The sequence below is a fragment of the Somniosus microcephalus genome, chromosome 33 (assembly GCF_052327205.1).
Source record: "Somniosus microcephalus isolate GS21.2 chromosome 33, FLI_Smic_1.0, whole genome shotgun sequence".
Lineage (NCBI taxonomy): Eukaryota > Metazoa > Chordata > Chondrichthyes > Squaliformes > Somniosidae > Somniosus > Somniosus microcephalus.
Window position 1 is genome coordinate 10,483,240 of NC_141019.1, and position 16,244 is coordinate 10,499,483.

Below are 16,244 nucleotides of genomic sequence, written 5' to 3' on the forward strand. Positions count from 1 at the left end.
CTCCTCCCCCAGCCCCGATGCTCCTCCCCCAGCCCCGATGCTCCTCCCCCAGCCCCGATGCTCCTCCCCCACCCCCGATGCTCCTCTCCCTCCCCCGATGCTCCTCCCCCAGCCCCGATGCTCCTCTCCCAGCCCCGATGCTCCTCTCCCAGCCCCGATGCTCCTCCCCCAGCCCCGATGCTCCTCTCCCAGCCCCGATGCTCCTCTCCCAGCCCCGATGCTCCTCCCCCACCCCCGATGCTCCTCTCCCTCCCCCGATGCTCCTCCCCCAGCCCCGATGCTCCTCTCCCTCCCCCGATGCTCCTCCCCCAGCCCCGATGCTCCTCTCCCAGCCCCGATGCTCCTCTCCCTCCCCCGATGCTCCTCCACCCACCCCGATGCTCCTCCCCCACCCCCGATGCTCCTCTCCCTCCCCCGATGCTCCTCCCCCAGCCCCGATGCTCCTCCCCCAGCCCCGATGCTCCTCCCCCAGCCCCGATGCTCCTCCCCCAGCCCCGATGCTCCTCTCCCACCCCCGATGCTCCTCCCCCACCCCCGATGCTCCTCTCCCACCCCCGATGCTCCTCCCCCAGCCCCGATGCTCCTCCACCCACCCCCGATGCTCCTCTCCAAGCCCCGATGCTCCTCCCCCAGCCCCGATGCTCCTCCACCCACCCCCGATGCTCCTCTCCAAGCCCCGATGCTCCTCCCCCACCCCCGATGCTCCTCTCCCACCCCCGATGCTCCTCCCCCACCCCCGATGCTCCTCCCCCTCCCCCGATGCTCCTCCCCCACCCCCGATGCTCCTCTCCCTCCCCCGATGCTCCTCCCCCAGCCCCGATGCTCCTCTCCCAGCCCCGATGCTCCTCTCCCTCCCCCGATGCTCCTCCACCCACCCCGATGCTCCTCTCCCAGCCCCGATGCTCCTCCCCCACCCCCGATGCTCCTCTCCCTCCCCCGATGCTCCTCCCCCAGCCCCGATGCTCCTCCCCCAGCCCCGATGCTCCTCCCCCAAGCCCCGATGCTCCTCCCCCAGCCCCGATGCTCCTCCCCCACCCCCGATGCTCCTCCCCCACCCCCGATGCTCCTCTCCCACCCCCGATGCTCCTCCCCCAGCCCCGATGCTCCTCCACCCACCCCCGATGCTCCTCTCCAAGCCCCGATGCTCCTCCCCCAGCCCCGATGCTCCTCCACCCACCCCCGATGCTCCTCTCCAAGCCCCGATGCTCCTCCCCCACCCCCGATGCTCCTCTCCCACCCCCGATGCTCCTCTCCCACCCCCGATGCTCCTCCCCCACCCCCGATGCTCCTCCCCCTCCCCCGATGCTCCTCTCCCAGCCCCGATGCTCCTCCCCCTCCCCGATGCTCCTCTCCCACCCCCGATGCTCCTCCCCCTCCCCCGATGCTCCTCTCCCTCCCCCGATGCTCCTCCCCCACCCCGATGCTCCTCTCCCTCCCCCGATGCTCCTCCCCCACCCCCGATGCTCCTCCCCCACCCCCGATGCTCCTCTCCCAGCCCCGATGCTCCTCCCCCACCCCCGATGCTCCTCTCCCACCCCCGATGCTCCTCCCCCTCCCCCGATGCTCCTCTCCCTCCCCCGATGCTCCTCTCCCACCCCCGATGCTCCTCTCCCTCCCCCGATGCTCCTCCCCCACCCCCGATGCTCCTCTCCCAGCCCCGATGCTCCTCCCCCTCCCCCGATGCTCCTCTCCCTCCCCCGATGCTCCTCTCCAAGCCCCGATGCTCCTCCCCCACCCCCGATGCTCCTCCCCCAGCCCCGATGCTCCTCCCCCACCCCCGATGCTCCTCCCCCTCCCCCGATGCTCCTCCCCCAGCCCCGATGCTCCTCCCCCACCCCCGATGCTCCTCTCCCTCCCCCGATGCTCCTCCCCCAGCTCCGATGCTCCTCTCCCAGCCCCGATGCTCCTCTCCCAGCCCCGATGCTCCTCCCCCAGCCCCGATGCTCCTCCCCCAGCCCCGATGCTCCTCCCCCAGCCCCGATGCTCCTCTCCCAGCCCCGATGCTCCTCTCCCAGCCCCGATGCTCCTCCCCCACCCCCGATGCTCCTCTCCCTCCCCCGATGCTCCTCCCCCAGCCCCGATGCTCCTCTCCCAGCCCCGATGCTCCTCTCCCTCCCCCGATGCTCCTCTCCCTCCCCCGATGCTCCTCCACCCACCCCGATGCTCCTCCCCCACCCCCGATGCTCCTCTCCCTCCCCCGATGCTCCTCCCCCAGCCCCGATGCTCCTCCCCCAGTCCCGATGCTCCTCCCCCAGCCCCGATGCTCCTCTCCCACCCCCGATGCTCCTCCCCCACCCCCGATGCTCCTCTCCCACCCCCGATGCTCCTCCCCCTCCCCCGATGCTCCTCTCCCTCCCCCGATGCTCCTCTCCCACCCCCGATGCTCCTCTCCCTCCCCCGATGCTCCTCCCCCATCCCCGATGCTCCTCTCCCTCCCCGATGCTCCTCCCCCTCCCCCGATGCTCCTCCCCCTCCCCCGATGCTCCTCTCCCAGCCCCGATGCTCCTCCCCCTCCCCCGATGCTCCTCCCCCACCCCCGATGCTCCTCTCCCAGCCCCGATGCTCCTCCCCCTCCCCCGATGATCCTCTCCCTCCCCCGATGCTCCTCCCCCACCCCCGATGCTCCTCCCCCTCCCCCGATGCTCCTCTCCCAGCCCCGATGCTCCTCCCCCACCCCCGATGCTCCTCTCCCAGCCCCGATGCTCCTCTCCCACCCCCGATGCTCCTCTCCCACCCCCGATGCTCCTCTCCCTCCCCCGATGCTCCTCCCCCACCCCCGATGCTCCTCTCCCTCCCCCGATGCTCCTCCCCCTCCCCCGATGCTCCTCTCCCAGCCCCGATGCTCCTCCCCCTCCCCCGATGCTCCTCCCCCACCCCCGATGCTCCTCTCCCAGCCCCGATGCCCCTCCCCCGATGATCCTCTTCCTCCCCCGATGCTCCTCCCCCACCCCCGATGCTCCTCCCCCTCCCCCGATGCTCCTCTCCCACCCCGATGCTCCTCCCCCACCCCCGATGCTCCTCCTCCACCCCCGATGCTCCTCTCCCTCCCCCGATGCTCCTCCCCCAGCCCCGATGCTCCTCCCCCAGCCCCGATGCTCCTCTCCCACCCCCGATGCTCCTCCCCCAGCCCCGATGCTCCTCCCCCAGCCCCGATGCTCCTCCCCCAGCCCCGATGCTCCTCCCCAGCCCCGATGCTCCTCCCCCACCCCCGATGCTCCTCTCCCTCCCCCGATGCTCCTCCCCCAGCCCCGATGCTCCTCTCCCAGCCCCGATGCTCCTCTCCCAGCCCCGATGCTCCTCCCCCAGCCCCGATGCTCCTCTCCCAGCCCCGATGCTCCTCTCCCAGCCCCGATGCTCCTCCCCCACCCCCGATGCTCCTCTCCCTCCCCCGATGCTCCTCCCCCAGCCCCGATGCTCCTCCCCCACCCCCGATGCTCCTCTCCCTCCCCCGATGCTCCTCCCCCAGCCCCGATGCTCCTCTCCCAGCCCCGATGCTCCTCTCCCTCCCCCGATGCTCCTCCACCCACCCCGATGCTCCTCCCCCACCCCCGATGCTCCTCTCCCTCCCCCGATGCTCCTCCCCCAGCCCCGATGCTCCTCCCCCAGCCCCGATGCTCCTCCCCCAGCCCCGATGCTCCTCCCCCAGCCCCGATGCTCCTCTCCCACCCCCGATGCTCCTCCCCCACCCCCGATGCTCCTCTCCCACCCCCGATGCTCCTCCCCCAGCCCCGATGCTCCTCCACCCACCCCCGATGCTCCTCTCCAAGCCCCGATGCTCCTCCCCCAGCCCCGATGCTCCTCCACCCACCCCCGATGCTCCTCTCCAAGCCCCGATGCTCCTCCCCCACCCCCGATGCTCCTCTCCCACCCCCGATGCTCCTCCCCCACCCCCGATGCTCCTCCCCCACCCCCGATGCTCCTCCCCCTCCCCCGATGCTCCTCCCCCACCCCCGATGCTCCTCTCCCTCCCCCGATGCTCCTCCCCCAGCCCCGATGCTCCTCTCCCAGCCCCGATGCTCCTCTCCCTCCCCCGATGCTCCTCCACCCACCCCGATGCTCCTCTCCCAGCCCCGATGCTCCTCCCCCACCCCCGATGCTCCTCTCCCTCCCCCGATGCTCCTCCCCCAGCCCCGATGCTCCTCCCCCAGCCCCGATGCTCCTCCCCCAAGCCCCGATGCTCCTCCCCCAGCCCCGATGCTCCTCCCCCACCCCCGATGCTCCTCCCCCACCCCCGATGCTCCTCTCCCAGCCCCGATGCTCCTCCACCCACCCCCGATGCTCCTCTCCAAGCCCCGATGCTCCTCCCCCAGCCCCGATGCTCCTCCACCCACCCCCGATGCTCCTCTCCAAGCCCCGATGCTCCTCCCCCACCCCCGATGCTCCTCTCCCACCCCCGATGCTCCTCTCCCACCCCCGATGCTCCTCCCCCACCCCCGATGCTCCTCCCCCTCCCCCGATGCTCCTCTCCCAGCCCCGATGCTCCTCCCCCTCCCCGATGCTCCTCTCCCACCCCCGATGCTCCTCCCCCTCCCCCGATGCTCCTCTCCCTCCCCCGATGCTCCTCCCCCACCCCGATGCTCCTCTCCCTCCCCCGATGCTCCTCCCCCACCCCCGATGCTCCTCCCCCACCCCCGATGCTCCTCCCCCACCCCCGATGCTCCTCTCCCAGCCCCGATGCTCCTCCCCCACCCCCGATGCTCCTCTCCCACCCCCGATGCTCCTCCCCCTCCCCCGATGCTCCTCTCCCTCCCCCGATGCTCCTCTCCCACCCCCGATGCTCCTCTCCCTCCCCCGATGCTCCTCCCCCACCCCCGATGCTCCTCTCCCAGCCCCGATGCTCCTCCCCCTCCCCCGATGCTCCTCTCCCTCCCCCGATGCTCCTCTCCAAGCCCCGATGCTCCTCCCCCACCCCGATGCTCCTCCCCCACCCCCGATGCTCCTCCCCCACCCCCGATGTTCCTCCCCCTCCCCCGATGCTCCTCCCCCACCCCCGATGCTCCTCTCCCTCCCCCGATGCTCCTCCCCCACCCCCGATGCTCCTCCCCCACCCCCGATGCTCCTCCCCCACCCCCGATGCTCCTCCCCCACCCCCGATGCTCCTCCCCCACCCCCGATGCTCCTCTCCCACCCCCGATGCTCCTCCACCCACCCCCGATGCTCCTCCACCCACCCCCGATGCTCCTCCACCCACCCCCGATGCTCCTCCCCAGCCCCGATGCTCCTCCCCCACCCCCGATGCTCCTCTCCCACCCCCGATGCTCCTCCACCCACCCCCGATGCTCCTCCACCCACCCCCGATGCTCCTCCACCACCCCGATGCTCCTCTCCCACCCCCGATGCTCCTCCACCCACCCCCGATGCTCCTCTCCCACCCCCGATGCTCCTCCACCCACCCCCTCCCCCAAACGATCATCCTCTGACCCCCGACCACCCCCCAGCCCCCACAAGATCCCTCCCTCCTCTCTGTAGTCTCGTGACGCAGCCCTGCCCATCTGTAGCTAGCCAGCTTCTCGATCTGGCTGGCTGTGGGTGGGAAACAGCTTTGAAAGGCAAATCTCGTCCTGCCGTTAAATTCGGCAGGGCCTATGGGAAACCCGTGCTCCCGACCGCTTTCTAGCCCCCCCCCCACCCCACCTCCAGTTTAAAATTCCGGCCAAGATCTCTGCCTAACTTTCTGACACTGGACCATTCACAAATGACATCACACTTTCCGGACACATCCATGTACTCACCTTGCAAAACTCCACTACCTTTTAAACTGAATGTCTCTGGGAAAGCAGTGTTCAAACATGTAAGCCATTATATTGATGGTTTGGTGTAAAGGTGCTCATGATTAAGGATCGCTGTGATGCACTCTGCTATCAGCTCGTAATGAGTGTGCGCTTCCTGCCCGCCATATTATGGCTTAGGAGCCATTTAGTGCCCAAAAAATAGATGTGTAGTCGAATTTCGAGGCCTTACATTGCAGCAAACAATTAGTCAGTGGAATGTATACTGATGTGCAGGCAGACAGCCTGCTCCAAGTGCCTGTATGTTTTTGAACGTTCAGGGGAAAGCTGCTACGACTGAGACCCACCCACAATACAGAACACTGAAGTGTTCCTGGTTCTCGCCCTACCAGCTGTGGAGTCTGCACTGGGTCAAGAGCAGCAGCAGGCAGAGTGTGAACCAATGGCCACAACAGAGGATGGCATGGATTACAATTGGCCTGCTGGTCATCTAATGAGTACCCCTGATAGAGGAATTACCCAACCCCTGATAGAGACCAGCTCTCTCAGTTTAGGAACTGCGAAATAAAAAAAATCAAATGATAAATGTAAAAAGGAGAATGTCCCCCTGTCTCTTTGCTATTTTAGGCTTTCACTATTTCAGTGACTCAGTACTTGCACAGTCAATCATCCACTGCATCCTACCCCATTTCTTCAGCAAAGCTGGACATAGAAACATAGAAGATAGGAGCAGGAGTAGGCCATTCGGCCCCTCGAGCCTGCTCTGCCATTCAATGAGATCATGGCTGATCATCCAAATTCAGTACCCTGTCCCTGCCTTCTCCCCATATCCCTTGATCCCTTTAGCCTTAAGAAATATATCCAACTCTTTCTTGAATATATTTAATGAATTGGCCTCAACTGTCTTCTGTGGTAGAGAATTCCACAGGTTCACCACTCTCTGGGTGAAGAAATTCCTCCTCATCTCTGTCCTAAATGGCTTACCCCTTATCTTTAGACTGTGACCCCCTGGTTCTGGACTCCCCCGCCATCGGGAACATCCTTCCTGCATCTAGTCTGTCTAGTCCTGTTAGAATTTTATAAGTTTCAATGAAATCCCCTCTCATTCTTCTAAACTCCAGCGAGTATAAGCCCAATTGACCCAATCTTTCCTCATACGTCATTCCTGCCATCCCAGGCATCAGTCTGGTGAATCTTCGCTGCACTCCCTCCATGGCAAGAACATTCTTCCTCAGATAAGGACTCAATGACAAGTGCCATTGTTGGTACGACCTTCTAAAATAGCGACTCTCACTCACAGAGAAATCACAGAAACCCCACAGTGCAGATAGAGGCCATTTCGGCCCATCGAGCCTGCACCGACACATATCCCACCCGATCCCCGTAACCCCTACACCAACACATATCCCACCCTTATCCCCGTAACCCCACGTATTTTAATCCCCCTAACACTAAGGGTCAATTTATCATAGCCAATCATCCTAACCCGCACATCTTTGGACTGTGGGAGGAAACCGGAGCACCCGGAGGAAACCCACGCAAACACGGGGCAGCACGGTGGCATAGTGGTTAGCACTGTTGCCTCACAGCGCCAGGGACCCGGGTTCGAATCCGGCCTCGGGCGACTGTCTGTGTGGAGTTTGCACATTCTCCCCGTGTTTGCGTGGGTTTACTCCGGGTGCTCCGGTTTCCTCCCACAGTCCAAAGATGTGCAGGTTAGGTTGATTGGCTATGATAAATTGACCCTTAGTGTTAGGGGGATTAAATACGTGGGGTTACGGGGATAGGGTGGGATATGTGTTGGTGTAGGGGTTACGGGGATCGGGTGGGATATGTGTCGGTGCAGGCTCGATGGGCCGAAATGGCCTCTATCTGCACTGTGGGGTTTCTGTGATTCTGTGATTCTGTGAATGTGCAAACTCCACACAGGCAGTCACCCGAGGCCGGATTCGAACCCGGGTCCCTGGCGCTGTGAGGCAACAGTGCTAACCACTATGCCACCGTGCTGCCCATTCAAAGAAATGTTTAAAAGCAAAAAAAAAACTGATGAAAGGCAACCGCTCCTTGCAGAACTAACAGCAGAGGTGACACAGAGTGCACAGGAACGATGCATGAACAGCACTCTTACCTTGCCTGCAGTCTCCAGATTATCATCCTCTTGTTCATCTGGAAGAGAAAACAGAGATCAGTACTGCTTGTCTGGCTGGAATCCCTACAGCCTGTAGTATAAATGGTTTTAATAGCACCCTGTAATTCCAGAGTATTAACCAGCTTCTTTCCCGTTTCTGTCAAATAAGGGTCGAGAACAAGAATGTGAAGTCATTCTGCAGTGAAGCGATGGGTGTGGGGGGAATAAGTAGCTTACGTGCCTTGTAGTTTTCATTATTCTTCAAATAATCTACATCCACCACACACCCCAAGAGTAAAGCCGAGATGGATTGCCAGGGCTCAGGGGCCACAGGTCGGACACCTGTGCTAGTGGACCGCCACAGCGATGTTTGATCACACACATACCAGTTTGCCCTGTACGATGGTCTGCAAATGTTCCAGAGCCAACCTTACTGATCTTAGTGCCAACTGACTGAAATACCAGGCAGGCTGCTACACAGACCACTTGCCCTGAGCTAAGTTCCCTTGTAGATGGGGCTCCATCCTTTAAGTATAACGCAGTTAACTCAGGGGAGGGAAGATACATAGATACATAGAAGATAGGAGCAGGAGTAGGCCATTCGGCCCTTCGTGCCTGCTCCGCCATTCGATGAGATCATGGCTGATCCTTTAATTCAGTATCCCGTCCCCGCCTTCTCTCCGTAACCCTTAACCCCTTTTGCCCGTAGAAATATATCTAATTCCCTCTTAAATATATTTAATGAGCTGGCGTACACTGCCCTCTGTGGCAATGAGTTCCACAGGTTCACCACTCTCTGAGTGAAGAAATTCCCCCTCATCTCTGTCCTAAATGGTTTAGCCCTTATCCTTAAATTATGTCCTCTAGTTCTGTTCTCACCCGCCAAGGGAAACATTCCTTCTGCATCCAGTCTGTCTAGACCTGTCAGAATTTTATACACTTCTATGAGGTCCCCTCTCAATCTTCTAAACTCCAGTGTGTACATCCCTAAACTACATAGTCTCTCCTCATAGGTCATTCCCGCCATTCCTGGTATCAGCCTGGTGAATCGCCGCTGCACCCCCTCCATGGCAAGAACATCCTTCCTCAGATGAGGCGACCAAAACTGTACACAGTACTCGAGGTGTGGTCTCACCAGTGCCCTGTACAGCTGCAGCAAGGTATCTCTGTTCCTGTATTCTAACCCTTTTGCTATGAAGGCCAGCATACCGTTTGCCTTCTTGACCGCCTGTTGCACCTGCATGCTCGCCTTCAGTGACTGGTGTACAAGAACACCCAGGTCTCTCTGTACTTCCCCCTCTCCCAATCTATTGCCATTTAAATAATAATTTGCCCTCCCGTTCCTGCACCCAAGGTGGATAACTTCGCACTTGTCCACATTATAGTGCATCTGCCATTTATCCGCCCAATCGCCCAGTCTGTCCAAATCGCTCTGGAGCTTCCTGGTCTCTTCCTCTGAGCCCACCCCCCCTCCTAGTTTAGTGTCGTCTGCAAATTTGGAAATGCTGCATCCGACTCCCTGATCCAGGTCATTAATGTAAATTGTGAACAGCTGGGGGCCCAGGACAGATCCCTGTGGTACCCCACTTGTTACTGCCTGCCATTCAGAAAATGAGCCGTTTATTCCAACTCTCTGTTTTCTATCTGACAGCCAGTTCCCTATCCACGCCAAAACTTTCCCCTTTATCCCATGAGCCTCAATTTTCCATGCTAATCTTTTATGTGGGACCTTATCGAAGGCCTTTTGGAAGTCCAGGTACACCACATCTACTGGCTCTCCCCCATCTATTCTACCAGTTACTCCCTCAAAAAATTCCAATAGATTAGTCAAGCACGATTTACCCTTTGTAAATCCATGTTGACTCTGTCCTATCCTGTCCCCATTTGCTAAGTGCTCCGCTATTTCATCCTTAATGATGGACTCCAGCATTTTGCCCACAACTGATGTAAGGCTTACAGGTCTGTAATTACCTGCTTTTTCCCTACCCCCCTTTTTGAATAGTGGGGTAACGTTAGCTACCCTCCAATCCATCGGTACTGTTCCCGAGTCTAATGAATTCTGAAAAATCATCCTTAGTGCATCCGCTATCTCTAGGGCCACCTCCTTCAGTACCCTAGGATGCATGTTATCAGGCCCTGGGGATTTGTCCACCTTCAATCCCTTTAGCTTCCTTAACACCATATCCTTAGAGATATTGATTTGCGTCAGTTCCTCCTTTGCCAATGTCCCTATTTTTCCCGATATCCCAGGGAGGTTTTTTGTGTCTTCCTTCGTAAAGACTGACCCAAAGTATGCATTTAGTTGATCTGCCATTTCCTTATTTCCCATTATATATTCCCCCGTATCTGACTGCAATGGACCAACTTTGGTTTTCACCAGTCTTTTCCTTTTGATATACTTATAAAAGCTTTTGGAGTTAGTTTTTATATTTTCCGCCAGCTTGTTTTCGTAAGCTATTTTGCCCCTCTTGATTATGCCCTTTGCCCTCCTTTGCTCTATCTTAAACTGTTCCCAATCTTCCGCTCTGGCGCTTTTTTTGGCTATTTTATACGCCCTATCTTTGGATTTTATGCTGTCTCTAATTTCCCCTGTTATCCACGGTTGAGTCACCTTTTTAGATTTCCTTTTATGCCAGATTGGTATAAACAATTTTTGCAATTTTGTCATTCTATCTTTAAATGTTTGCCATTGTTTATCTACCTCCAGTCCTCCCAGGAACGTTGTCCACTCAGACCTACTCAGTTCCCGTCTCATGGCATCATAATTCCCCTTGTTTAAATTCAGGACCTTAGTCTCTGAGTCAATTTCTTCGCTCTCCATTTCGAGTGAGAAATCGATCATGTTATGATCGCTCTGACCCAAGGGTCCCCGTACAACAAGATTACTGATTAGTCCCTTCTCATTGCACAGTACCCAGTCCAATATAGCCTGTTCCCGAGTTGGTTCCTCGACATATTGATCCAGATAACCATCCCTCAAACACTCAAGGAATTCCTCCTCCTCATTATTTTTACTGATTAGGCTAGTCCAATCTATATGTAAGTTAAAGTCACCTATGATGACAGCTGTGCTCTTATTGCACGCTTCTCTAATTTCCCTCGTGATGCCCTCCCTAACCTCTATTTTACTATTTGGAGGCCTATATACCACTCCTATTAATGTTTTTCGCCCCTCGCTATTTCTTAGCTCCACCCATATAGATTCTGTATTAACTGAGTTAATATCCTTCCTTTCAATTGCATTTATCCCCTCTTTTACTAGCAATGCTACCCCTCCTCCCTTTCTTTTTTGTCGATCCTTCCTAAATACTGAATACCCCTGTATGTTAAGCTCCCAGCCCTGCTCACCCTGCAACCATGTTTCCGTAATCCCAATTAGATCATAATTATTAACCTCTATTTCCACAGCTAATTCATCTACCTTGTTCCTGATGCTTCTCGCATTAAGGTATAAAACCCTCAGGCTTTTTTTATGCTCACATTTTTTATGAATTAGTTTGGCCCTTTGTTTTTTGTTCCTCACCCTTTTATCATTTATTTCTGTCTGCCTTTCACTTTCCTCTATTTCACTACATAGGTTTCTAGCCCCCTGCCATACTAGTTTAAATGCTCCCGAACTGCTTTATCAAAAATTACCCCGAGAACATCAGTTCCATCTCTGCACAGGTGTAGACCGTCCCTTTTGTATAGGTCACACCTACCACAAAACTGGTTCCAATGCCTCAAAAATTTAAAACCCTCCCTCTTACACCACTGCTCAAGCCACGTATTTAGCCTAACTATCCTGTTCTCTGTACTCTTACTAGCACGTGGCACTGGTAGTAATCCAGAGATTACTACCTTCGAGGTCCTACTTTTTAGTTTGGCTCCTAACTCCCTTAATTCTACTTGTAGGACCTCTTCCCTTTTTTTAGCTACGTCGTTGGTACCAACATGTATCACGACAACTGGCTGTTCCCCCTCCCCCTCCAGAATGTTCTGCACCCGCGCCGAGACATCCTTGACCCTTGCACCAGGGAGGCAACATACCATCCTGGAGTCTCGGTCGCGACCACAGAAACCCCTATCTATTCCCCTTACAATCGAATCCCCTATTACTATAGCCCTGCCACTCTTTTTCCCTCCCTTCTTTGCAACAGAGCCAGTCATGGTGCCATGAGCCTGGCTGCTGGTGCCTTCCCCCGATGTGTCACCCCCCCCGACAACAGTACCTAAGGCGGTGAACCTGTTGCTAAGGGAGACAACCCCAGGGGATTTCTGCACTACCTTCCTGCCCTTGCTCTGCCTTTTGGTCACCCATGTACTGTCTACGCTGGCCTTAACCTGCGGTGTGACCAACTCACTAAATGTGCTATCCACACCCCTCTCAGAATCGTGGATGCTCCAAAGTGAGTCCACCTGCAGCTCAAGGGCCGTCATGCGGTCCCACATGAGCTGCAGCTGGACACACTTCCTGCACACATAGTCGTCAGGGACTAGATGTTGCAGGGCAGTGTCTTCTGACCACCAAACAGCAATGAGATAAATGAACTCGATACTCTGTCTTTGATTGTGTTTGCTGAGGGTTAAATGTTGGCCAGGACACCACGCCACTCTTCTTTGAATAGTGCCATGGGATCTTCAACATTCACCTGACCAAGTAGACGGGGCCTTCGTTTTACATCTCATCCAAAAGAGGGCACCTACAACAATGCAGCACTCCCTTAGTACTGCACTGGAAATTCAGCCTAGATTATGGGCTGGAATGGAACTTAAACCTTCTGACCCAGAAGCAAGGGTGCTATAATTGTTTTTGCTAAAATTTAGATAGAGAGATAGATCGAGGGATATAGATAGACAGATAGGTGGAGAGATGGAGGTGGAGAGAGATAGGTAAATAGATCGACTGAGAGTGCCAGAAAGATAGAGGTAGAGATAGATAGATAGGTGGAGAGAGAGAGTAAAGTAGAGATAGATAGGCAGAGATGAATAGACAAATAGTTAGATAGACAGATAGATTATTCTTTACCTAGATCAGTCATGGTGCCGCCTTTCACTGGAGCAGATTCAGAATCTTTCTTCGTGTTCACTAAAAGACAAAATCTGAAGATATAAACATTGCAAAGTATTTTACAACAACTGCAAACATTCAGAAAGGATCCCAGAGTCTGCGATAAACCCACAGCAGGTAACAAAAATGAAGACTGGCAGTTTTAAGGGAACTGTACCCAAGTTCACTCACGTTGCTTGAGCTTCCTTCCTTCTATACTCCCACACTTTAAAGAGGCACTGAAGACTGTTCTGTATCTAAATTTGAATTCAACATTCAACTGTAATCTGAGCTTTACCAACTGACCTGATGGCAGTGTGAGGTGTGCTTAGTATGTCACTGGTTGGTAGTGAGACATGGTTAATCCCGTGGTTGGGGGGGGGGGGGGGGGCGCGGTTGGTGGATGAGTGAATGTGCTCTCCTGATTGCATATGCTAAAAACCTTGGGAAAGGATTATACATATCAGTTTATTCAAAACAGTGTCTTATCAGAAAGATAGGTTACCTACCTTATAGGGTCTTTTTCATTCTTCAAACGATATGTATCCTCCACACACCACTATATGAAAGCCTAGCTTGATAAGTTCTGGGGAAACCATTTGCTTAGCACACAAACAAAAAGTGTGAATGATGCGTATCATATGAAGAATGAAGGCTCTAGAAGGTAGGTAATCTGTCTTCATTTAAACATACTCCATGTAATGTCAGAGTGTACCAAAGCAGTGCAAATTCAGGATAAGGAGCCCCCTTGCTGAGGAGCTAGAACAGCAGCTACCAGAAATTTGCTATGGTGTGTAGCAATCAAGTCCAGGCAGTAATGCTCAGTAAACTTGAAGATTACTCCAGATGGCAGCTCTGCGAAAACGATCAGAGCCTGATTGCAAAATGGCCAGGAAGTAGCAATGAAACAGGTGGAATGACCTTTAACCTTCCCCCGGGCTTCTTTCTTGCAAGATGATAATGCAGAGTACAGAACTAGCCACTGAGCTATCTGCTAGTTGCTCATTGGCTTGTCTTTGGTCTCAAAACTTCCAAAACTATTTTGCACAAGAGACACAGATCTAGCACATGCACTGAACATGTATTAAGGTGTAGAAATATTATGTGTTAGTGTTCATGAGTGGTCTCAATTTTTCTTGGGCTCCTAAAATTGATCAGCAATGAATTCAGCCTTGATTTTAATCGCGCACAGCCCTCCTGATACTCAAATAAAAGATGGTTTTCAAATAGCAGATGGTGGTCCAATATGGAGCAAAGTAGCAGATGTTCAATTGAGATACTCAACTGTTTCAAAGACCACTGCAGCAAGTCTCAGTATGCTAGACATGCTGAAGCAGAAACAGGAAAGGAGGAACAGGGAGGACCCAGGCAATAGGAGGACCACCAAAACTCACTGCTACCCAGGGCTGTGTATCAACAGGGGACAGAGCCTCACTTTGTAAAGAGGCTATGCTTCACAAGGGATGTCACAGAAAAATTTGTGCATTCTTCCAGAATCAGCAATGCATTGCAAGTCGTGATAAAAGTGAAGGCTGCACCAAATGTTTATGCCACAAGGTCCTTCCAGGCACCAGCAGGAGGAATCACAACGATCAGCCACTTCACTGTTTACTATTCCATAAGGAAGGTCACAGGTGCCCTGTTTTGACATGCTGGTAGTTACATTACATTCAATGCCAGAGTGCAGAGGGAGACAGGGTCCTTTTAACTGAGGTGCCAACTGCATTCATGCACCTGTACAACATCCTATGGCCATCAGGAAACCATCCCACTATGAAGAGAAAAGAAAAATCTTGCATTTATATAGCGCCTTTCATATCTTCAGGACATACAATGAAATACTTTTGAAGTGCAGTCACTGTTGTGATATAGGCAAACGTTGCAGCCACTTTTTGCGCAATTACTGATGTGCAAATGGTCTGCGACTGCTGTTTTCGAATTCTTCAGGTCATTGCATAGCTTCCAGGGATGGTCAACAAGGCTCATATCTTAACAGAACTGCGCATTCCCCAATTATTCTGGGATGACAACTGGCTGAAAGTTGGCTCCTCAGAGACATGGGGGTCATCGTCACCATCACCGCTCGAGCAGTGAACTGGCGCAGTGGATAGCCCACTCTCTATACAACCCGCTTGATTTTCATTCCATTGATTTGAATGGAAATGAAAATCGGGCGGGTGATCCATTCAAAATCTGACCCGACACTGCTATACAAGCTCTGCACCACACAGCAAACAGCCTTTTAGGAAGCACATGTGAACGATAAGAACCTTGCTGAGCAAACATTTGGCCTACTCAAGCAGTTCCAATGTTTGGGCTGCACCAGAATGCCTTACAATATGCCGCAGAGAGAGTTGGAAGAATGGCAGTGACGTTCTGCATGCTGGACATTGCCATGAAACAAATTATCTGTCTAATTATGGATGAAGCACAGCATCAGGAGGAGGATGTTGATGATGGCGAGTCAGCAGAAGATGAGGAGCTACTGCTCCTGCAGAATGGACTCACTAGGCTATCAATGAGGCAATCTTGTATTATTCGGAACCATTGTATGAACTCACAAACCTTCATTTCTTATTCTTTCACAGTTAGTTTTATTAGTTTGCTTCTCTTTATATTATGAAGATAAATGCAGAACTCATGACTGCAAAGTTTCAGTGGATATGTTGTGTCTCTATTTCAGTAAAGTAAGAACTTGCATTTACATAGCGCCTTTCATGTTTTTAGGACGTCTCAAAATGCTTCATAGTCAATTAAGTACTTTTGAATTGCAGTCACTATTACTTTGCAGGCAAAAGCGGCAGCCAATTTGCGCACAGCAGGGTCCAACAAACAGCAGTGAGATAAATGACCAGATAATGTTTTTTTGCTGACTATGGTTTTGGGATGAATGTTGACCAGGATACCAGAGAACTCCCCTGCTCTTCGTGTCATGGGATCTTTAACGTCCAGCAGTAAACAGGGCCTTGGTGTGGTACTTCATCCGAAACAAGTTTCCAATAATGATGATATGTAGTGTGCGTTTAGTACGAGATGCCTCTGTGCTGTCCCCTTGTGCGACATGTACTAATGCCCCAGGTTCTTTCTCCTAAACTACTTCTAAATGATACTTTATTGGAAGGGTTAAGCATGGAGGATTTCTGAACATCTGCTTGTGATTCCTCTGGCCATCTACCGCTGTGCACTATAGACTCAGATGGTCTTGCCTGTGTGCCAGGAATAGCCTGTTCAATTTCAGCTGTGGAGCCTGTATGCTTTGACCAGTTTCTCTTGTCACTTGATGGACAGGGACTGGTGGCAATTTTCAAGCCACCCACCTGAACTTCTGGTCAGACGCCCCTACTGGAGGCCGAGCCCT

General features: G+C 54.6%; 1 protein-coding gene across 1 annotated transcript in view; it reads right to left on the bottom strand.

Annotated features, from left to right (window-relative positions):
- Positions 1-7,662: 7,662 nt before the first annotated feature.
- Positions 7,663-16,244, bottom strand: part of LOC147096963 (SWI/SNF complex subunit SMARCC2-like) — a 166,174-nt gene continuing 157,592 nt past the window's right edge. The window contains exons 11-12 of the mRNA XM_085972519.1: positions 12,866-12,925; positions 7,663-7,895 (exon numbers count right to left, since the gene is read on the bottom strand). Of these exons, the coding sequence (XP_085828645.1) occupies positions 7,663-7,895; positions 12,866-12,925 (293 nt within the window). The remainder of the gene's footprint in view (positions 7,896-12,865; positions 12,926-16,244) is intronic.